Raw genomic sequence first — 23,022 nt, forward strand, 5'->3', positions numbered from 1 at the left:
GGATGGACAGATTGGACTAGTGAATGGATGGATGGACAGATTGGACTAGTGAATGGATGGATGGACAGATTGGACTAGTGAATGGATGGATGGACAGATTGGACTAGTGAATGGATGGATAATGCATCTATTCTTTCTTATAATTTCTACATAAATTGAATATAAATGGTACTACAATTGAAGTTCGTTCAGGTTCAAACAGATAATAAATCATCTTGCCGTTTAATTTACTCCACCCCTGAATTACGGCCATGAAGAGCAGAGAACATCCACTCTCTAACAAGCACACACCCTCCTCTGACTAATCACATGAATTTTCCTGATGGAACCAAATGTACCTCCACATAGGCTGCAGACTCAGCGATCGGCAGATCCAGCGGCTGTCAGAAATGAAATGAGTCACCCACACGGAGACAAGATGACAGCTGATAGCAACGCATGTGGGCCGATCAGCACGGCGTTTTAGACAACAGCCGTCGAACATCACAGCCGCGGCTGAGAATCTGATAACTCAATGAACAGATGACTATCACCCTGAAGCTTCAGCGCACCTTTCCTGTTTGTCAGTGAACTGCCTATATCCCACTTTAAGAATCAAAATACTGTCTCCACCAACATGCAACCTGGAAATTTAACTTTAACAGAAAGGGATCATTTGCTAACATTTAGTTCTGCAGGAACTTACTGAGGAAAGCTGTGCATCTGCTTGTAAACATTGATGGCCGCTTCGATGGCCTCCTCCACTTTTTTCTAGATAAAATAAAGGGAATAGTTTGAAAAACAACACAAAAGCTCAGCGTTTATCAAAAATACACAGAGAGCAGACATTTGCTGTTTTTATCCCAGAAAAAATATGATTAAACATCAATATTTGAACATTTCTTAAAAAGAACTGAATATTTAGAGAGATTGGATATTTTTTTTAGCATGAACATGACTGACATGTTTGCTTGTCTTTCCAGTTTTTAAGAGTGCAAGAGAAATGGATCCATGTCATGTGATATTTAAACACCAAGGAAGCTTTATTAGAATAATTTTCAACACTACATTTTTTCAATGTTTTTTTTAATTCTGTGAGTTAACTAGTGATTAACTTTATCTTCACCTTACGCAATTCAAATTTTCTTTCATAACTTTGTAGGCAAAATATTTAAGTCATTTTGACATTCATTTGACACTTTGTTTTTAGTTTTTTTCTTTATAGTTACTTTAGATTAAGTTGATAAAAAATACAAATGCTTAATATTTTACCAACACTTTTATGTTTCCATCTGCTGCTTTCTGCTGTCACTGATTGCTATACATTGTGGAGGCTAATTATAGAAAATGTTCTAAATAATATAAATTTTTAAGACAACATTTACACCTTTGTCTTATAAAGTTATTTGACAGGGCTCTTTAAAAATAACCAACAGGTGGTGCCAAATCTCCGTTCACAAGATGCCTGTAAATATTGAAAATTTACACTTTTTTAAACGGATTATATGGACTTATGGAAGAATCTTACTAACTTCGCTTAATGCTGCATTTTCTTAAATTTTTTAATTTAAGTTTGTAGGTTTTTGTTTACTTTAAGCCATTTTAATTCTCATCGTTTCTTCAGTACAGCTAGTGAACTAACTTATGTAATTAAAACATATGAAAGTATATATTTCTAATTTTGTTCACATTTGTTTTAGAAATGTCTATAGTTGGTCATCATATGAATATCCAGCAGTCAAACTGCACTTATGTCAGTAAGAAAATAGATGAGTGAGATTTAATCAGAAACTGTAAATGACGTGTAGCTTTTCAAGAGCTAAATGTAATGTTTCGATAGGTTTACAACAGTCTCAAAATTTAAAACTAAATCTGAAAAATGTTGAGTGTAACACTATTAGGTGAAATTATGATTGTTTTGACATGCAACTGCTGTAAATATAGCCAACTATTTGGAAAAATATGAACAAAAGTGCCAATTAATCAAATATTTAAAAAACAGACATATTAAACATACAATGGCTACTAAGAGCATACACATTTATTTTATAATGCCAGGTTTAGAGTTGCAAAAAAAACAAAACCGTATAGCTTGCATTTTAACAAGGGCATGCACATTTTATAGAGCATGAAAAATAACGTATAAAACCAGTCGTTGAATTAACAACATAAAAATAAGTAATTTGATTTTCAGTCTTTTTTAGAAACCTGAATACCACTCCAGTTTGAAGAAAAAGTTGTAAAATATCAGAGAGATGGTTATTTTGTTGCTAAAAGTCTTTAAACAAAGCCTAGCACTTGCTGAAGTGGCGAACAGTGAGGTCCCGTGCATTAAAAAAACTTAATCTCATTATGAGTCCATTGTTAGCTAAGTAGAGGCTAAAGTTTGCGAAGGATACGACAGAGAGCTTACAACGGAAAAAACTGATTCAACGTCTTTCTTTAACGGAATGAAAATAAAACGTCTTATCGGGAGTAATTTAGTCACTTTCTTTTCCACTTTCACCTCCAGCTCCAAGCACAGAACCGCACAGAAGCGTTAGCTCCAAAGTAGCCAATGTAGCTAATCTGTACGTTAGCTCACCTGCTCCACCGAAGTCACCGTTTCCACCCCGTCATCCTCAAACATTTCTGCCGTGTGCTGCTCATCGAAGCACCGCAAAGGAGTTGGAACACCGTCCATGGTGGTGGAAAAAAGACTCGCTGCCAGCAGAGCTCCGGGAACGAAACGGGAGCGTCCAGATTCTCACGTTGTTTTGATAGTTTTCAGATTTCTTGCTGAAGTGGGCGTAAAGAGCTGCGTGAAAAGCCAACTACGGTGAGTCAAAGGGAACAAACCTTCTTCATTTCGCTTCATTCACCGAAAACGTGAAAACCTGAGAGTTTTTTTTATATTGTTATTCTTATCTATAAGACGTCAGGATGAATAATTTTACGAGTATTTTGATGCCACTAAATATCATTTCAACACAGCATTAAAAGAGAAACCCAGACAATTATTTCTTAACACAAATTTAGAGGAAATGATGTAATTTACCCTTCAAAATAAACTAGTTGTGTATTAATATTTTGATGGCTTAATGAGAAAATTACCATTTCATGCAGAAAATACTACCGATTACAGAAAATGCTTTTGTTCAGTAATTTTTTTAGTCCTCTGTTGTGTTTCAAAGCACTTTGTGATGAATATTTTTAAAACATCTTCACTTATCTTTACTTTCTTACAATCAACATGGAGTGAAAATGACTGTCAGACTAGTGAACTGTATAGCAATCTTTATAACTAAAAATTGTGTTGTCTGTATTAAAAGGGAAATCAATTCATACTTTTATCAAACCAGGAAAAATTTACTTGTTTTATTCACCATTAGTTTACTTTGAAAGTAAATCATAAAATATCTTCAAAATTTCAGTTGAGGAAATTTAATGCATTTAATGCATTTAAGAGTGCATTGAAATATTTGGCAATGCTGTCAAAAATGCTTGTAATTACAGCTAAGAAACGATTTAAAAATAACTTTTCATCCCAGGTTCTGGAGGTAAAAATTTTATGCTTCAGTAAATGAAGCAGGATGAAAATACATTTTTCTTTATGCATCCTCGCTGGCTGTTCATGCAATGTTTTTGCCAATTCTATGAAAACAAATTAAGAGTATAAATTTTCTACTTGCCTCTGAGAAACTCTGAAAAACAATTTGGCTTTTCCACTATTATAAAAGGTTAGAAATGCAGACTACAGTGGAGCACAAAAAAATAATAATAATTTTGGATAATTTGGAAGCAGTTCTGCTCTCAAAGCTATATCTTTCCGAATCAACAGCCTGCAAAACAGTTGATATAAGTGAGCTTTGCCTCACAAAATCACAAAATAAAGGAGAATAACCTCGAATTTCCCCGAGTGTTTTAAAATTTCATGTTTTATTTTGAAAGGCATGGCAGGAAGAGCATATTTATAACAGAGAATAAATTGACGCAGGTCCACCGCACCCACTGGAAGCTGGAGGCTGCTTGGGAAGCTGGAGGCTGCTTGGGAAGCTGGAGCATCACAGTTTCATTGTCATCAGTGAACAAAAACACTCACAGCCTTAGGTGATCCTGCTGAACAGACATGGCATCCAGGCGGGGAGAGAGAGGCCACTCATCGCTCAGTTAGCTGACTCTGATCTCAATTTTTATTTTATGCTTATTTTATTTTTTTCATTCAATAGCCCATGAAACAACACCATGGCTAAGCAGTACGATGTGCTCTTCCGACTCCTGCTCCTCGGGGACTCCGGGGTTGGAAAAACATGTTTGTTATGCAGGTTCACGGACAACGAATTTCACCCTTCCCACATCTCCACCATCGGTAAGACTCATGTTTTTCTATCTTCATCAACCGCTTTTACTGTTTATTTGAAATGAACTGCTCTTCTATCGTTTTATGTTGAAAAAAAAATGTGCAGCTCATTCCCGTTTTATATCATCATATTTTAATGTTAAGCCCACAAACTCGACTGTAAACAAAATCTAAAATTGAGACTTAAATTTAAATAAAACAGGCAGTGTGACTGAACTGATCAAATGCGTCTTTTAGGGTGAAGAACAAACAGTGGGAGGGATGAAAATGAGTTCACAAAGTATCAGCACTTTGCAATAACAGTGCAACACTTTGCAAAACCACATATGGCACAATTCCCAATACAGTAAAACATGCAGATCATGTTTTTTTTTTTTTTTTTTTTAAACCAAGGCAGAGTAAGTTCAGCATCTGGTCTTTATTGCTTTATTCTTGATTTAATATAGCAGGATGCAACAAACAAATACTGGTATTTCTGCTGCAGCATAACTTAACTGAACCCTCCCAACTTTTATTATGTTCTCAATGATTATTTTCATCATTTTTCTCTGTTTGTACAATAACTGCTTATGGCTTCTTCAGCTCCTTCCCTATTTGCGGAAAAGTTTTCCCACTGGTAAATTTACCACATTCCTGCTCATAACTATTCCCCCCTTTCTTTGGTTTAATTTGAGCTTGCAGAATATCTCAGTTTAGACCATGGCAAGCACATTACTTAGCTTCATTTTGACAACCCCCACATGGCTGCGGCTGAGTCTCTTATCTTTTTCTTTCAGCGCCTGTTTCTTCTTGTGTGCATGCATATTCAGGTAATAGACTGATTTACTGCCCTGCTAAGCTTCTTTTTGTGAGACTCTGCAGATGCGTCTTTCTGACATTGTTTGCAGTAATTGGGCACAGACTGGAAAAGCCAAAATCCAGTCAGTGCTGTAGACAGAGGGCAGAAAGCCATTTTTTAAAACTTAATAGAGAAAAACATGGGAACATTTAGACAATATTGTTTAGAAAACATGATTAGGAGATTGTTTTAATAGTTTGGTTTTGAGACAGAAACTGCCTGACAGATAAACAATGCAGTACATGTACTGGAAAAAATGAAGAGCCCACTGCACTGAACCACATTGAAAACCTCCTGGTTATTCCTCCAAATATTGATTTCTGGACTCTTTCTGAGTTAAAACATTAGCATTGTTGTTTCTAAATGAATATTTGCATTGTTTGAGGTCTAAAAGCACCGCATCTTTTTCGTTATTTTGACCATTTCTCATTTTCTGCAAATAAATACTAAATTTTTGCTTGTAATTTTGGAGGCATGTTATCAGTAGTTCATAGAATAAAAGAACAATGTTCATTTTACTCAAACATAAACCCATAAAGAGTAAAATCAGAGAAACTGATTATTCTCTTAATTTTTTCCAGAGCTGTATTTTAAAATAACTATTTTAGAGCCATTAAATAACTTTACTTTGTAGTTCTAAAATGAAATGACTCATTGCTCATTAATCTATCCCAACACAAAAGATACATTTAGATATAGAAAAAAAACATGCATAATAATAAAAATCCAAACTGTTTTTTTGTAGAGAAAATATGCAGGTTTCCTGTCAAACCTATTAATTCTTCTTGAGCTCTTTCTCATTTTACCAAGTTACAACAACAAACAAGTGTGGGATCCATTTATAATCAGCCCCTCCAGTCAATGCTTTGTAGAACCAGCTTTTGCTGCAATTACAGCTGCAAGGATTTCACAGTACGTCTCACTTTTCACATCTAGAGACTGAATTTTTTTTTTTTTTAGGCTTCTCTAAGCCTGAAACCTCTGCCTGAGTCTTAAATCCTCTAACAAGTTTTCATTCCTGAGTGGCATGTATTCATCAACTCTAACCAACAACATCCCCATAAGATACAATCAATTTTATCTTTCTATAGACATCATATGCAAAGTAGCAGCTCAGTCATTTTTTTTCCTCACTCGGTCCTCAGTTTTTCTTCTTCATAGACTTCAAAATTCGTCTCATGTTATCCGGTTCTGTCCAAGAAGTTAGAGGTATGAATTTTTCATGATGGGAGCTAAATCACCCTCCACAGGCCTTGTGGCTGTGATTCTTTGGTCATCTGAAGCTTTTTCCGGAGAAGCACTAAAGACGTTTTTGTGCCGCAGATCTCTTAATTTAGCTGTGGATTTGATTGTCCTTTTTCCACACTCTTTAGATTGCTCTTGTAATTTATTTTTGGTTACTATTTAATTACCACTTTTTTCTGCATCTTCACCCAGCTTTTTCATAGCCTGGAGTTGCGCGTGTGTATTTAATTAATAATTTGATCGCAAGCTCCAACTATGTTAGCCAGCTGGATAAATGTTCACATGTTTGTAATGTCTGCAGTGAGCTATTTTAAGTCCTAGTCCTATAATGCTCCACCCTGCACTGAGATATTTACTCTGAACATTTCCAGACTCATTTCTCTCATTTTGAGAATGTTTAAAAAGCTGAATGACATGAGATTGGATAGATATTTTCTTTTACCTGGAATGATTAAATCTTCAGTTTCCAATAAATAACTTCACACAAAGTGTCTAGAGTCAGTGCTGTCCTGCAAAGGGTCAGTATATAATCCTCCATCCTTCACAGTGACAGTAGAGATATAAATTCTCCTCCATGTGGACCCAAATCTCCCATCAGCTCCGCTGACGTGCCAATCAATCGTGTTCTGGTCTTATTATCTGAAAATCTGGCTGCGTGTCTCACCCCTCAATTTCTGTTCTCCCATATCCTGTTATAATTCAAAAGCATGAAACATTAACCCCTTAAATACTTCTATTTCCCCGTCAGATGTCATCAAGTAGGGCTGCACAGTGGTGCAGTTGGTAGAGGTGTTGCCTTGCAGCAAGAAGGTTCTGGGTTCAATTCCCAGCCCTGGTCTTTCTGCACGGAGTTTGCATGTTTCCTCCCACAGTCCAAAAAACATGACTGTCAGGTTAATTGGCCTCTCCAAATTGCCCCCAGGTGTGTGTGCTTGGTTGTCTGTCTCTGTGTTGCCCTGTGACAGACTGGTGACCTATCCAGGGTGACCCCACCTCTCACCCAGAAGATTAGCTGGAGATAGGCACCAGCAACTCTCCCAACCCCACCAAGGGACAAGGGTGTAAAGAAAATGGATGGATGTCATTAAGTACTTTGCAGTATACCTGAACATTTCACTATTCTCATGTAATATATTTACATTACTTTTATTAAGCATTTTGGAGCTGATTTAAAAGAGCTTAAAGTTTCTGCACAGATTTCCAGTTTACTCCCAATGAGTAAAATATTACTCACTGGGAGTAGAGTGTGAGGCTTAAAACTTCACTTGACATCTAAGCATACAAAGACTTTCTGAAAACATCCATGATAAACTCATCTCAGAGCTAATGTTGACGTCTTTAATAAATCATACAGTTGCCATAATCTGCAAATTCCTGCAGTGTTGGACATATTTTCCTTTCAGCTGGCAAATCCTTTTCCTTTGCAGTTCTGTTAAGTTCAAGAATGATGCACCAAAAAGTGCTTTGACTAGATTAAGAAACTGTGATAAAATGTTGATTCTTGATGACAAACTCAGTTTGGTTGAATTTGCACCATTTGTGCTAAATCTGTATTATCTTTATCTTGTCCATCCACACAAATACATTTAATGACTCTGCAGTCATTAAAATGTGTATATGGGTTGTTTTTAAGCTCTTTGGTACATCCTTGGCATCCACAAAACGTTTTAATTTTGCATTGCTTGGGGGATCTCTGTGCATCTTTGAGCGATAAAAGCGCCACACTTCAACAGGAAAGAAAACTGGCCCTTGATGCGAGTGATTAAAATAGGACATGTTCCACCCATTTCATTTCTCTCTTCTGGGATTTTATCTGGATGATTCTTAAGCCAGGTTGATGGGATTTGACTTTGTTAAAAGGCTTGTTGTCTCAGAGGTGTCGGCTTATCTTAGCACGCTAAATTCAGAAGTTTTACCTGAGGAACGTAGCTTGTTTTTAAGATGATTTATGAAGATATAGAACTAGACTCTTACTGATTAAGATGTCATGTTTTATTTCCACAAAACATAGTTCTTTGGTCTCCAGAGTGCATATCTCTCTGGCACAGAGCCAGAGAAATGATCTGAAATTGGTATTCAGTCACACCGCTCAGTTTAATCTTCCTCACCTTCATCTCGGTGGTCCCATCCTAGACTCTCTCTGGAGCCAATGGCTGTGAAATCAGCCATAAAACATCACCTCCACTCATCTCTACATCACACCTCAATAAGCTTCTGCCATATGTTGGACTCTTTGTGTTGTTTGGGTCACAGCCTTGTCATAAACACTCAGCTGACCGCAGCTCATCACTCTGAGGATCACGGCCACAACAGACAGACAGTGTGTCGTAAAGAAAGTAGCAACAAATAATATTGTGCCGTAGCTTTATCTTTTGTCAGGGATAGCTTAAACTATTTCTATGTTTCTGTAACTTAATGTTTTAAAGACTTCAAGAACTATTCATGCCACTTTCATGAGTTTTTTGTGATAAAAACTAACTGGAAAAATGTAAACTGCCTTAAAAAAGTATAGATACGTCTTGAATTTTCCCACATTTTTTAACAGCACAAACCACGCATTCCTCTGAATTTTAAACCTTTCTGCAACATGTTCAGTAAAGAAGGTAGTATAGTACGATTACGATGCAAATCATAAGAAGGGCAAATAAACTTTGCTTTTTACTACCTCAAAGTTCTGGATGTAAGGTAGCCATATTGGGTTTTGAGGTTAGAACCTAATATCCCAGAATCTAGGATTTCAAAATGGCAGCAAGCCTTGTGGTACTCAGAAACGTTAGTATTTACTAAATTAAAGGTGGTGCTTGTTGTTTGCAGTGGCCTAGTCCAAGTCCAGATCTAAACATTACAGAGAATCTTATAATTTGCTGCTTACAGATGCTCTCCGTCCAGTTGGTTCTGCAACAAGTTTAGTCTCTATAGATACAAAAACAATGTGCAGCAGCAACTGCAGGAAAAGATGGCCAAATACAAAAACATTTCACACTTTTCAGATTTTTATCAGTAAAAAATATTGAAAACGTGAAATTTTCCTTCCACTTCAAAGGTTTAAAGGAGTGTGAACACCTTTGCTTGAGATTGTATGAATCCAGAATATAGTTATGTATCACTGGTGTTTCTGGATTTTATGGGAAAATACTTGGTAGAGTGTCAACATGCATGCATGCATTGATAAACTGTATTTTTCAAATTTGTTTCTTAACAAATTAAATGCTTTCAGGTGCATTACCGGCTCATTTTTATCCTACAGTCTAAGAGTTGGAAGATCATGGCCATTTTCGTTGCTTATCAGCAACTTCACTACCATTCAGCTTCTATGTACATTTTTCAGATAATTTAGTCTTTTTGATTTCACTTTCAGAGTGTTTTGAAGTTGTATGTTCCCTCTGAGTCCCACAGAGGGGTGGAGGGCTCCTCCTCTCTAGCTGTGGTAAAAACAGGCTTACGACCTTGCATGGTTCGTTTCAGAGACGGTCTCTTCGCTGTGATGTTGTCACGGTTGCTTTGTTTTGGTCTCAGTCTGAAGGTTTTTCACTTATTATGCTTTTGTAGTTCATTGCTATGATTTTCATCTTTTACTTCGGTGCTGGTATTTCTTAGTTGGTTTTGCTTCGCTCTTCACACCAGGTGTTGCTTTAAAGATAACACCTGCCTTTGTTTATTCATTACCTCCATAAGCGTTTAACGACACAAAAGGTTTTAAGTCATCTGCAGTTACTGTATATTTTTGCTTTCCTGCAATTGACCAAAGTTGTTTTGAGCGACAATCCTTCAGGCTTTCTGAAGAGTTTTCTCTTGATTTCTTTGCATTTTCTCTTTCTGTTCAGTCTTTGTAAAACAATTAAAGCAGACCATTGTAAGGAAAAATTAATAATGCCAAAGGTAAAACACTATCCATGGCAGATTAGGAGCATATGGCTCTAATGTATTTTTTTAAATCCAGACAGAGAGAGGTCTCATCATTTAAGTGAATTAGATCATTGCTGAAATGTTTAATTCTTTCATTAATTCAGGTTAAAAAGTGAAGCTCGTACATTATATTGATTATTTACATACAAACTGATATGTCTTAGGTTTATAGAATGCTAAAAGATGATGAAGAAGAAATTCTTTGCCAATGAGACGTTATTTTAAGGCCAGTATAATAAAGGAGAAGACAGTTGACTTGACACTGACATGCTCCCCAAGAAGGGTAAGCCAAAGTAGGTCATTGCAGAAGATTTTTTGAATGTGCCGTGGAAAGTTAAGTGGAAGGAAAAAAGTCAGGTAGAAATAAAGATTATAAGACAGAGCAAAATTAAAACTGTTGATAAAGATATGGCTAGAATCATGACTTCAAAAGTCACCACTGCTACATTCCCTGTATTAGGTTATTGCTAAACCAGAAACAAACATCTTACCTGATCAGAGCAGAAGAAGAACTGGACTGTTGTTCAGTGATCTTTCCAGTTTAGAAATCATGAATATCATCAAAATTAGTAGAAACAAGTGTTTAGAATGTATCACTTTGTATGTAATCTGTCTATATGATATGTTTCTATAATGAATTAACTTTTTGGATAATATTCTGATGTATTAAGATACACCTGTATTTGAAGGTGCGTGTTAAAGATTACAAGAAAATCATGTAAATTTAATTATCTTAGCAGCATTAGTGTGTGCATTACTGCAACCACAAAACGATGCTTTTATATTTATTGATCTTCTTATTGATGACATATTTGGCCAGTAATGCCCACACCTGATATTATCCACCTTCAGTGGCTGAGATACTAAAGCTCACAGAAGTGTGTAGAAAGAAACGATTCAGGGAAATGTGGGTTAATTGCAATCCATCAAAAAGCCATTACTATTTTCAGCAAATGTTTCATAATTAAATACTTTCCAGAAGCTATCATTTAGACTTTTTTTTTAACAATACATCTCAGTGTATTTTATGTCAGACAAGTTTCTGCCATGTTCTGCTTTTCATTCCCAGGATTAAACTGCTAGACTTTCTTTGTCTCCAGCAGCTTTCAATTTATTTAATAAAATGTATTCATAACACTATCCAGCTGCGTCCCGAGGTCTGCCTGCATTAGCATTTTCTCCACCAAAAAAAAGAAGAAAAAAACGAAAAAACAGAGCCCCGCATGACATCTGCTGCCATTTGAACTGTGTTGTTTACAACACATTTGACTTCTCTCTTTGTCTCTCTTTTATGAAATACTTTGGTCTCAACCACAAAATATTTTTTTAAAAATTTCTCCTACATTAATGTTTTTATTTTCGACTTGCCATTTGGTACAATGTTCAATTTTAAAGGTTTTAAGTGACAGGCAAATTGCTAAATTTGGTTTTTACTTCTCACTTCATTGTCCTTTTAACCTCTGAATATCAAATCTGCATTCTTAATGACAAAAAAAAATACAGACAAATTTGTTTGTGACTCAGAAAAATGAGGCACTGTGACAAGTAAAGAGAAATAAATGCCTTGTAATTGTGCGATGTACAGGAGAATGGCACTATTTCCAGCAGTAAAAGCTGCAATTCAAAGTCCTGCATGAATATTATGGTGGGATTACTCAGTTCAGCTGCAGCTTCTGAGTTTTTCTGAGAAAAACTGAAAAATCTTCGTCCTCAGTCTGATGCTGACTCACCTGGAATCATAAGAGGACATTCATAGCTTTAAATAAATCCCACTGAAGGCCTTACTTTGTTCAGCCCTTACCAGATGTACTTGAAAACACTCTCAAACTATGACAATGTTTTTTTTAATGATATAACATAACCTGTTCATATCCAATGGGGCCAAGAAATACTGGGTTAGACAGCATTCCCTTTTTACAGGAAGGAAGTTATAAACACCGGATGAGATTTACCAAAGACACTTTTGTTTTTTTTTTGACGAAGATTTCCGTGGTGAGGTTAAAAAAAATGTAAAATGTACTCCGTTTTGCCACTAATACATCAGGAATGGTAATAGCTAGTGCCGAGACTGGAAAATAATTTTTCAATGATTTACCTTAAACAGTTTGCATTTAGATCTGTTGCACTGTAAAAACACAAAATCTTATGATGTATTTTTGTCAAATGTCTGGTGCAAAAATTTTAGTACACTTGAAATAAGTCACGTACAAGTAACTTTTCAGCAAGATGTAGGTGCCTGTTTTAACTGAATAATTCTTGAATACTAACAAATAGTACGTAGGTTACGTTCACACCACAGCCTGAAGTGAGTTTTTCACGTGGTTGTTCTCACTTCCAAATATATGCGACTTGATCTCCAAACGACCTGAAAATGCCCCGCATACTCATTAGAGGGCGCAATAACGTCACTCATAGAGAATGTGCTCACTGTTTTTGCCGTATTCATGTGTGTGGTTTTGCCAACTGCCATTAAAAAGAAGAAGAAGAAGAAGAAGAAGAAGAAGTGCTCAGTGTTTGCGGAAGTCAACATGGATGCTAATGGTGGAGCATAGCTTACGATTTTGAAGTGGTCCGGCCGGAGCCAGCACCGTAACAACTTCATCATTACAGCTCGCCGTGGTTGTTGTTTTTCTTTCACGCTTGCGCGTATCAGGTCGCAGAATAGTGACGTTTGTCGAGTATCAGTGACGTTCAGGTCGGATGAATGCGACCTAGACGGTAGGTCACATTTGAATCGGATACATATTGGATATTCAAGTTTTTTTTGCAAATCCTAATGTATTTGCAAAAAATAAAAAATGGTGGAAAAATACTATCGGAGCAACTTGGTAATTTTTATTTCATGACAGTCTGTTGTTCAGACTGTCATGAAAAGATCAGATATAGGTCGCATTAAGGAAGAAAATAAAATCGGAATTGGGTCACTTCGGGCTGCAATGTGAATGCAGCCTTAGTTGCGTCTACAGGACTCTTTAAGTGGAGAGAGTGAGGTAGGTGTGTTGTTTCATAATTTAACAGTTAACAGTTCAGGTCAGATCAATGACAATCGAGTAAAAATAATAAAATTAAAATGTTTTGGCCCTTGATCTCCAGCGCCCACACGGCATGACAGCTGCTGTCTGTCCTCTGCTGGTTATGACAGTTATGGATGATAAGTCCGGTCCTCCACTGAATAAAAGTCATCCATCCTTCCATCCATCTGTTACTGGGGCCATCGCCATCCCTGACATGCATTACTGCAAAAGCCATCTCATATTATCAAGCCCAGTCGATTAGTTCAGTCAGTTTAGGGGTGTGTTCACATTAACTTTTACATGGCTCTCACGCTGCCAACTTAAATTAAGTGCTGTCGGTTACACCGTGCAAATTTCACGCCATTGTTATAATTACAAGTGAAGAAAAAGTGGAAGACAAATTATTTTTTTAAAAGCTGCTCTTTGAAGTTTTATATTTTAAAAGCTGCTATGATAATATTTGAGGGAAACCTCTTGCTTCCAAATTAAATTGAGTTTTATTTACTTACAGTTTCAGCCAAATATATTTTCTGATTTCAATAAAATTGGATTGTGCCACATTTGTTAGCACTTTTGTCTTGCAGCAAGAATGTCTTAAGTTCTTATAAATAAATATTTTACAGTCCTCGGATTAGTTAGTGATTTATTAAAATTCAGACTTTTAGAAGTGGAAATAAATAGTTTGTTTTTGCAGCTAGGATTTATGTGCAAGGAAATGATGCAGGTTTCATGGTTCCGGCTGCACCTTTCAGTTAATTTTAATTAATTTTATTTTTACAAACATAAAAACAGTGGCAGCAACTAATTTATAAGATATTGCAACTAATATCTTGGTTGCAATATTCAAAAATATTGTGCAGCTTTAAATTTCACCTGCAAATGATGCTCTATTTAAATCTTAAAGCAGTGAAGAATTTTATATTTATGATTGCTGTGCTCTTTAGTTTTGTTTTCTTAAGGTTTGTTTTAATGACGAAGGCATTCAGATCTTTTAAGTTTTTCCCAGAAAGTTAAAGCATGCTGTGCGGTTTGATGCTAGGATTGTGCATTTATCACATTTATATTTATTTATTTATCGTGATAAATTCCTTATCATGGTAAGAATTTCACAATAAATTCTAATTAATGATGTTTATAAGCTCCCCAAGACCTATTTTTACTATTTTATTCCACTGTTTGTTCAGTAGAGCATTAATAAATGTAAAAATATGTCATTTTGGGATTATTATTGCTGAGCCACGCAGTCATAGTTATGCAGTGACCTAAAAAAGCAGCTTTTATTGTTATCGCAGTACAGAAAACATCATGATAAAACTTTGATGTCCTTAAAATTGAACTCAAATATTCCTATAAAGCTTTGGGCTGATTTCCATGATGCTGTTTGGTTTTGTTTGTACACATAACGCTATTACTTCTTCAGTTTCTGTCCGTACCTTCAAATTAATAAAAAACGCAGGAAGCCTCTTCTTCTCCCCTGCTGCCCCTGGTAAGTCAAGATACTGATTGCTGTGCTGACCTTTCAGTTGGCCCGAGTCCTCTGCAGCTTAAAGCAAACGCTGTATTTCTTCTTCAATGAGGTCTCATGATGTCAGTTCGGTATCCGTAGAGCCCTCGCTTGACTCCAGCTTGTTTTAAGCAAGCAAAAAATCTGGCAGGCTGTTGTGCATCTGTCAGCTGTTTTTGTCAGTTTCTCAAGTTATGCATAATCCACCAGAAAAGCAGCCGTAAAAATAAAATTGCCCACACACTGCGGCTTCCCCACTCGTGTGAATCGATTGGAGTGAGTTTATTTTTTTCACGGCGCGCGCGCGCAGTGCCAGCTGTGACACAGAGGTGCTGCGGACTGCCAGGTTAATTGGATTGAGTTGCTAATTGATTTCTCTGGGATGAAAGTAGTCTAGATGCCTGAGGGTTTTTTTTTTATTGACTTTAAGTCACCAGTCAGAGAAGATCAATGGAGAAAAAAAAATTCAATTCATTTAGAACATTTTTATTCCATATAATACGATATTTATTAAAGACTGTACTTATATGCTATAACTGTTTTGTATTTTGCTCTCTTACAACTCTCTCTCCTGTACATTAATCAGCAACAAACAAGGTTAATAATCATGATAAATGAGAATGGAAAACATTTCTTACCTGCACTGGTTTGTTAGTGAAACTATTTGCAATATATAAATTAGAATATGAGATTAAAAGTACCTTTTGAAAATAACCAGCAGATATTAAAACATATTTTTCATTGAGCCCACATTTTTGTCTTAAGATTTATTGGTCTGATGTAATATTTCAGTTTTAAATGTTGTGTTTTCATTAACATAATTAACAGGAGTGAAGGTTTGAAAACATCTGCGTGTGTGCAAATAATCTGATTCACTTAGTTACTGAAATAAATGAACTTTTTAATAAAATACACGACTCCATTCACATTCAGCACAGTTACCATTTATGTTTCATCCAGGAAACACGACCAAAATTAGAAACATCCTTTCCGAAACTTGTGTAGAAAAATGTCTCCATGTTTTTTGCACTTTTATGCTGCGAAGCAGTTTTAGCTAGATGTCTGAAGAAGTCTGTAAAAGTTCAGCAGCGAGTGGAAAATGCTGCAGCCAGAGTTTGACGATATCTCCCAATAAAAGGGAGAGATCTAACAGTGTCAGTGCTAACCTTCCTCACACAGACAACATTAATTATGACAGCATTTTCCCAGCCCTAAACTGGAGGCAGAGCCTTTAGTTTTCAGACCTCCGTCCTGTGAAACGAGCTGGTCAGGTTGTACCCAAAATGCCAGCGGCGGGCCTATTTTTTAAAAGTAAACGTAATACTTTGAAAGAGCATTTTTCAGTTTTCTTTTCATTTTTCTCCTCTGGTCTGTTATCATTTAATTTAATTTATTTATTTTTTATCAATACAGAAAACTGATCTTAACGGTTCGCTGGATCGTTGCCTTGATCTCCTGACAGGCTGATTATGCTGTGATAGCGGGAGTCTCGTTTTGTCTATGCTGTCTGTGATGTTTATAAAGCCGTAGCAGAAAATTGGTGATCTGTAAAACACGTTTTCCTTTAGTCACATTGTTGAAAGGAATAAAATGCCCAACTAACAGTTTCTAAGCCCTGGAAGAACATTAAATAAACCCAGAACTCTCCTGTGGCTGTAATATTGTATATTCTAACCTCATCTTCTCTCCTGTAGGAGTCGACTTCAAAATGAAGACGCTACTAATAGATGGTATCAAAGTTCGAATACAGATATGGTAAGATATCGGAGAGAGGCTTTGTGCAGTGGGAATGCAGTGATCTGTCTGACAGGACGTGATTTAAAAACAGCAAATCTTGTTGGAATCATGTTGTCAGTAGTTCATAGAATAAAAGAACAATGTTCATTTTACTCAAACATTTACCTGTAAAAAGTAAAATCAGAGAAACTGGTCATTTTAAGTGGTCTCTTAATTTTTTTCCATATTCAGAGTTGGGCAGTAACTAGTTACATTTACACAGTTTTATTTACTTGAGTAACTTATTTGAAATAATTTAATTTTATGAGTATTTTTACTACTTTGTACTTTTTACTTTTAATTCAGTAATTTTATTGTTAAGTATTTTTACTCTTATTTGAGTAAAATTTCTGGATTTGACCCACTGAATGACAGAAAAAGAAAAAAAAAACTTTTAGCCAAATTTTCACAAGAGACAAACACACAGCTGCAGTTTTTGTTAAAGTTTCATAATTTTTTTTAAATGAAGAAACTGATTTAGAACTGATTTAGGTTTTTTTTTAATATTAATTATTGTCATTTTGGTTCTTAAAATACCAATATTGTCGCTTAACTTTACATTTTGTTCTGCCTGATTATGTAATTTTTAAATATTAAATGATTGCTAATTTATGAGTTACTCACTTACCTCAGTAGACTTTTCACCAAATACATTTTTACTGTTACTTTGGTGATTTTATTATGAAGTATCTCTACTCTTACTTGAGTAAAATGTGTGGATTTTCTACCCACTGAATGAAAAACAAACACGTTTTAGCCAAAAATTCACCATGCACAGATACACTCCTGCAGTTTTTGTTAAAGTTTCATAAGTTTTATAGATTTCGAAACATTTTCTTTTGCCTGATTTTGTTATTTATGTGAATTGTTGTCACTTTGGTCCTTAAAATACCGAAATGTCCACTTAACGTTACATTTTGGTTTGTCTGATTATGTAATTTTTAAATCTTAAATGACAATATGATGAGTTACTCAGTTCCAGAGTAGACCTTTTAATACGTTTTCACTCTTACTCGAGTCGAGTAATTTCTTGGATGGCTACTTTTTACTTTTACTTGATTAAAATATGTTGAAGTAGTGCTAGTTTTACTTGGGTACAACTTTTGGGTTTGTTTGTTTCCATGCAGGGATACAGCGGGCCAGGAAAGGTACCAGACCATTACCAAGCAGTACTACAGACGAGCACAGGTACATTTATTTATCTGGAATATCTGGTACATCACATTTAGCTTTTAATTAAAAACATTCTGTTTCTTTTATAAGTCATGTCAGTTCAGAGCAACATCTATACAGGCAGCTAAAGTACCTTAAAACCGCCCTCTTTTGCTTTTCTTTAGCCTGCGGCTGATATGAGCTTAGAAGGGACCAAACTAAATTGTCCTCTTACCAGAAGCTGGTAATGAAATTTAAGTGGAATCGTCTCGTTCCTGTTTAGTAGATTATTCACTTAAAACTTCTGCAAAAGCTTCCAATGTTCCAGGCAGTATTCTGATTTACTTAAACTAATCGCATTACTTTAGCTTAGCTTAGCTCATGCACATTAGGCCACCACGTCTGAAAATCGTTGAACTTTTATTGGCTCGCTAGGATTTATTTGTTTCACGATAAACAAAATAAGCAGAGGGAGATAAAACCGAAGGTCTGAGGTGCTTTCGATCGTCTCTTCCTCACTTTGCAGGGAATCTTTCTGGTGTATGATATCACGAGTGAGCGATCTTTCCAGCACATCATGAAGTGGGCCAGTGATGTGGACGAGGTGAGTCATGCTCTGCGCTTTTAAGAGCTCCATAAATCAGGGACATTAAAGAATCGGAAAGCACGCTTCCCACATTTTAGACAGAGCCACTTTAACAGATCTGCTGAGAGTTCAGAGAGACAATTCTGACAGAGGACATGATGAGGCGGAGACCGCGTTGCCTGAGATTTTCATCTTTAATTTCCAGTCTCTGGCAAATTTTTAATAGTGTTTCCATAAACAAAGGAAATGACATTTTTCCAGGTTTCTGCCTTGCCCTACTTTCCACTGTCATGTCCCTCACTCTTATTTTTTTTTTTCCTTTAATTGAGTCTTTATGGGTCTAATTTCCTCAGTGGATCTGTCTGAATATAGTCTCTATTGATCTTGGCATGCTTCCCTACGTCTGATCGTGCTCTCATTTCCCGCATGCTCTCACTCCTGTGTTTTCTCTCCCACCCTCTGCTTCTCCTGACATTTAAATTTACCCTTTCTGCCTCTTTATTGCTGTTTTAAATCTCCTTTTATGTCCCCATGACAAACATGTGCAGTACGCTCCAGATAAAGTCCAGAAGATTCTGGTCGGGAACAAGTCAGACGACGTGGAGAAGAGGCAGGTGGCCACAGAGCAAGGCGTCAAGGTGAGTCAGCTACGGTCTGTCCACTTGCTTTGCAGAGGATTCTTGGACCAGCATGCTTAATATTTTCAACACAAATTTTAATTTTGGTTAAAACTGGGGCTGGAATATTGAAATATTAGGGGAAGTAATGTATTTTTTGGTTGAATTTTGGTTATGCAGAGCTGAAATCAGGAGAAAATTGGCACCGAGTGGATGCAGTTTGAAAATTTACCACAAGAGGGCGCTGCTTCCATTTGTCTTGAATTTACGCTGCATTACAGGTGTAGCGCCCAGACGTAGAGTCCTCTTGTTACTTAAAAAGTATTCTTGATTTAAAAATAAATAAGTAAATAAAAAAATAAAAAAATGGAAATAAGAATTTGTCTCAAGGTTTGATGAACAGAATGTCCCCTTTTCTCAGATGAAGCAAAGTAACTTGGGCAGATTGGAAACCCAAAGAATAATTTACACATTTTTTGACTACAGGGTTAGTTTATACTCTGTTTCTGTTAGAAACATGTCTGTAAAATATTGCCAAGACACAGATTGATCTTTATTACCAGCCAGCTCTTTATTGTTCTCTAAGCACAAACTGCGACAATGCCAGCTCTCTTGGCTTAGATGTAAGAAAATCCTATGAAGCAAAAAGAGAATGTGCATTTCTAATTTATGAACATTAATGTAAAATCTGCCTGACAGAAGATTTCTGTGGTTTAAGGATACAGACATGTGACTCAGACATCCATAAAGTTGAGCCGCCTCCTGCAAACCTTGAACTGAGAAGCCAACTTAATTGACAGATCAACTCTTTTATGCTTTGGCATTGTCTGTACTGTTGACTCTAATTCTCTGTTTCAGTCTTGGGATTCAGTTTGGGTTTTCTCCAAGAGTTTGGCAAAATTACAAAACAGACAAATAACATACCTTGTTATCTTTTGATCAGGGAATCTCCAGGTTTTTAGAAAACAGTTCAAAAGACTTTCTTAACCGGTTGGACTTTCCCAATGTTGTCAGTGGCTGATACAACTGTAGTCAATCATGAACATTAAAAGTACCGTATTTTTCGGACTATGAGCCGCTTTGAACCATGCGACTTATAGCCCAGTGCGGCTTATATATGTACGTTTCCAGTTTTTAAAAACAACTTAGATGCGGATTATAGTAAGGTGTGCTCTATAGTCCGGAAAACAAGGGATTTAGTACAACTTGTAGAAGCATTTCGGTGAATATATGCAATATTTTACTCTGTAGGTACAATTTTAAACTTGTTTAGATTAGAAAATCTTGCATTAGCCTAAACAAGTGGAACCAATTATCGTTTTTAAACTTGATTGACTTTCACGAATTGAAAAGTTTTAAAATAAAAATGCTGTTATTCTCTTTCAGCTGGCCAAGGCCTATGGAATGGACTTCTTTGAGACAAGTGCCTTCACCAATCACAACATAACAGAGGTGAGATAATCTGACAGACACTGAAAGTTTCGCAATCAACATTTTATCCCAACTGTTTTTCTTTTTTGTTTTGGTTCAAAGACTTTTACACGACTGGCTGAGCAGGTGCTGGCAGCCAACAAAAAGGACCTGGATCTACTCCGGATATCCCTCAACGACGAGCTGAATCTCACTGCTCTGGAGGAAGAGGAGGGACTGTGTGACGGTTCGAGTGGAGACCAGCAGAAAGCCTGCTGGTGTTAAAGAACCGTGAACATCTGCCTCCAAACATCGGTGGAAAAATCTGCTTGATTTTCGTCTTTAATCTGATATAAATGAGACCAACTTTAAATCAGATTTGGAGGTTCTCCAAATGGATCAACTTTTGAAGAATACATAGAGAGACATTTTGCCTTAATGCACTTGGTGTATGACAAAGAGTTTTCTGCAGAGTTCAGAGTCACTTTAATGAAATGCAATTCCTATCCAACAATTTGGCACAAACGTTTCCAGGACAGGTGTAAATGTAGATTTGACATTTCTTTGTTTTTTTTAATGCCATTTTCATCACATTTTCATTTCTAGATTGTTGGATGTGACTGATCTGAATCATTTCACCATATTAATTTTCATTATGAACTGTAATTAATTGTCTGATATTAATCATTGGGCTGGCTACTGCCCAAAATGGTGCAAGTGCTCTGATAATGACTGCTCAGACTGTTGTGTGTAATATTACCACAAGAGGGTGCTAGAGGGTGTTGGAAAAGCATCACTGGAGATTATTTATGTCCAATTATAATATTTGATCAAAGGCTTTCAGTTTTAATTCCCTCCATTGCATTTTTGTTTTATCACGCTGATAAAACCTATCTTTAATGGACATAAAATATTAATTTCTTAATTTTCTTGCTTTGATTTCTTGTAAAACAACCTGTTGACAAGTCGAGGCGTTTGAGAGTAGCTTGGTGAACAAAATAAAAAAAAAAATCTGTTTCCCTGTAGCAAAACAGAATGTATTTTTCTATGTTCTCTGTTTTATTAGCATGAAAGAAGCTGCACTCAAAACAGGTTGACAACAGCTCCTTACGTTGTACATAACAGGTGTTTTAAAGCAAAACTGATGTTCATGAATTTTACCACAATAATGTTAGAAATTGTTACAAAGAACCCTAAAAAACAGATTTTACTTTGTTGAGAAAATGTCTTGGGTTTTGTGTCTTTGTACAGAGTTTTTTTTTTTTTCGCCATTTCAGAAGGAACAAGTAAAACTTTTGCATGTAGGTCACATTTCTTTCATTTTTTACTGCAACTTCAGTGAAGTTAATCATCTACTCAGCATAACACAAGCAGAGCATTTGACCAGAGTTGCCTCTTTGAAGGTCACACAGAGTATTTATCATTTAAAAGAGAGCTTGACCTACTACATTTTTGCAACTTAGTATGACTAAATGCTACTAAAACAAGTGTTAATGTGTGACATGTGTGATATGATAGTATGTGGTATTGAGTGATGTAGGCTGTAGATACACAAGGTATTATTGTGTTGCTTTTCAGGACCTCTATTTTTTTCCTCTTGTAAACTACTTAAGTGGTAATTGTGGAACTATATTAAATGCAAACATGTAAAATGCAACTTGTTATTCTTAGAGAAAATATGCCGAATGTGTCTGAGTAAATATTTGAAGATTTGTGACTGTTTGTGGCGTCTTTCTCGGTAAAGTTTAACATTTCTGCTCCTGTTCAGTGAGTTGTAATGATTACAGCTTAGCATGGTCCAAAGATTAAAAAAAAAACGCATTAAAAGTTTTTTTCAGTCATTTTCATTTGCAGATGTTTAAATTTGTATTTAAATGTCAAGAAGCACAGGACCTTCAAGTTATTTCAATAGATTATACAATGCATTTATAAAATAAATTTTAAGCATACAGGTATCATTCAGGAGCATTGTGGTTACTTACGAGAACATACAGCTTCCTGGATAGAAATTACAGGTTACATATGTGAATTCAGACGCTCCTTTCTGGAACTTTAGTATTTAGAATTTTAGTGATTACTTTCCAGATTACTGTGGTGAATTTATTTATGGATTACTTAAAATGCAAGTGTTGAATTAACACCCAAAAGTGTCTATATGTGTCCAAGTCAGCTGGTGTTAAATTCAACAACATAGAGTGTCACATTAGCATTTACAACGGTGTTAGTGTTAAAATATATTAAAAGTAACACCAGTGTAGTGTTGATCACAAAACATAATGTGGTGTTAAAAAAGTAAATAATTGACCCCACAAGGTGCAATTATCAATCAAATCCAGTGGAAAATATTCAAAACAATACACAGAAATGGAAAGTTTAACTTTTCCTAAACCCATTTCAGTATTATAGATCAATGTTAATTTAACAAAAAAATGGGTCTTTTAACACTTTCAAAAGTGTTACTTTAACACCTGCTGACTTGGCCACATATAGACACTTTTGGGTGTGTCTATATGTCTATATGTCTATACTGGCATTTTTACTGTGTACATGTTACCTGCTGGAAGCTACATGGTATTTTTTAAGACCAACAGTTACTAGCAGGGACCTACATATGGCACCTTTAACGACAATTTCATCAAATCCACAAGCTACTTTT

General features: G+C 35.9%; 2 protein-coding genes across 3 annotated transcripts in view; one reads left to right on the plus strand and one right to left on the minus strand.

Annotated features, from left to right (window-relative positions):
- fntb (farnesyltransferase, CAAX box, subunit beta) overlaps positions 1-2,689 on the minus strand; it is a 19,747-nt gene extending 17,058 nt beyond the window's left edge. The window contains exons 1-2 of the mRNA XM_007542305.2: positions 2,564-2,689; positions 686-750 (exon numbers count right to left, since the gene is read on the minus strand). Of these exons, the coding sequence (XP_007542367.1) occupies positions 686-750; positions 2,564-2,662 (164 nt within the window). The 5' untranslated portion in view covers positions 2,663-2,689. The remainder of the gene's footprint in view (positions 1-685; positions 751-2,563) is intronic.
- Positions 2,690-2,708: 19 nt separating this feature from the next.
- On the plus strand, positions 2,709-22,148 carry rab15 (RAB15, member RAS oncogene family). 2 transcript variants are annotated; one of them, XM_016668112.1, is made up of 9 exons: positions 2,709-2,797; positions 4,188-4,327; positions 5,095-5,127; positions 16,520-16,580; positions 17,729-17,789; positions 18,280-18,357; positions 18,888-18,977; positions 20,343-20,408; positions 20,490-22,148. In XM_016668112.1, the coding sequence occupies exons 2-9, from the start codon at positions 4,204-4,206 to the stop codon at positions 20,649-20,651; spliced, it is 675 nt and encodes a 224-aa protein (XP_016523598.1). In that variant the 5' UTR covers positions 2,709-2,797; positions 4,188-4,203; the 3' UTR covers positions 20,652-22,148. The 2 variants fall into 2 exon arrangements, with proteins under 2 accessions (XP_016523598.1, XP_007542474.1); XM_007542412.2 differs by lacking the exons at positions 2,709-2,797; positions 5,095-5,127 and having other exon boundaries at positions 3,965-4,327.
- Positions 22,149-23,022: the final 874 nt, after the last annotated feature.

Source organism: Poecilia formosa, unplaced genomic scaffold (genome assembly GCF_000485575.1).
Source record: "Poecilia formosa unplaced genomic scaffold, Poecilia_formosa-5.1.2 Scaffold1, whole genome shotgun sequence".
Classification (NCBI taxonomy): Eukaryota; Metazoa; Chordata; class Actinopteri; order Cyprinodontiformes; family Poeciliidae; genus Poecilia; species Poecilia formosa.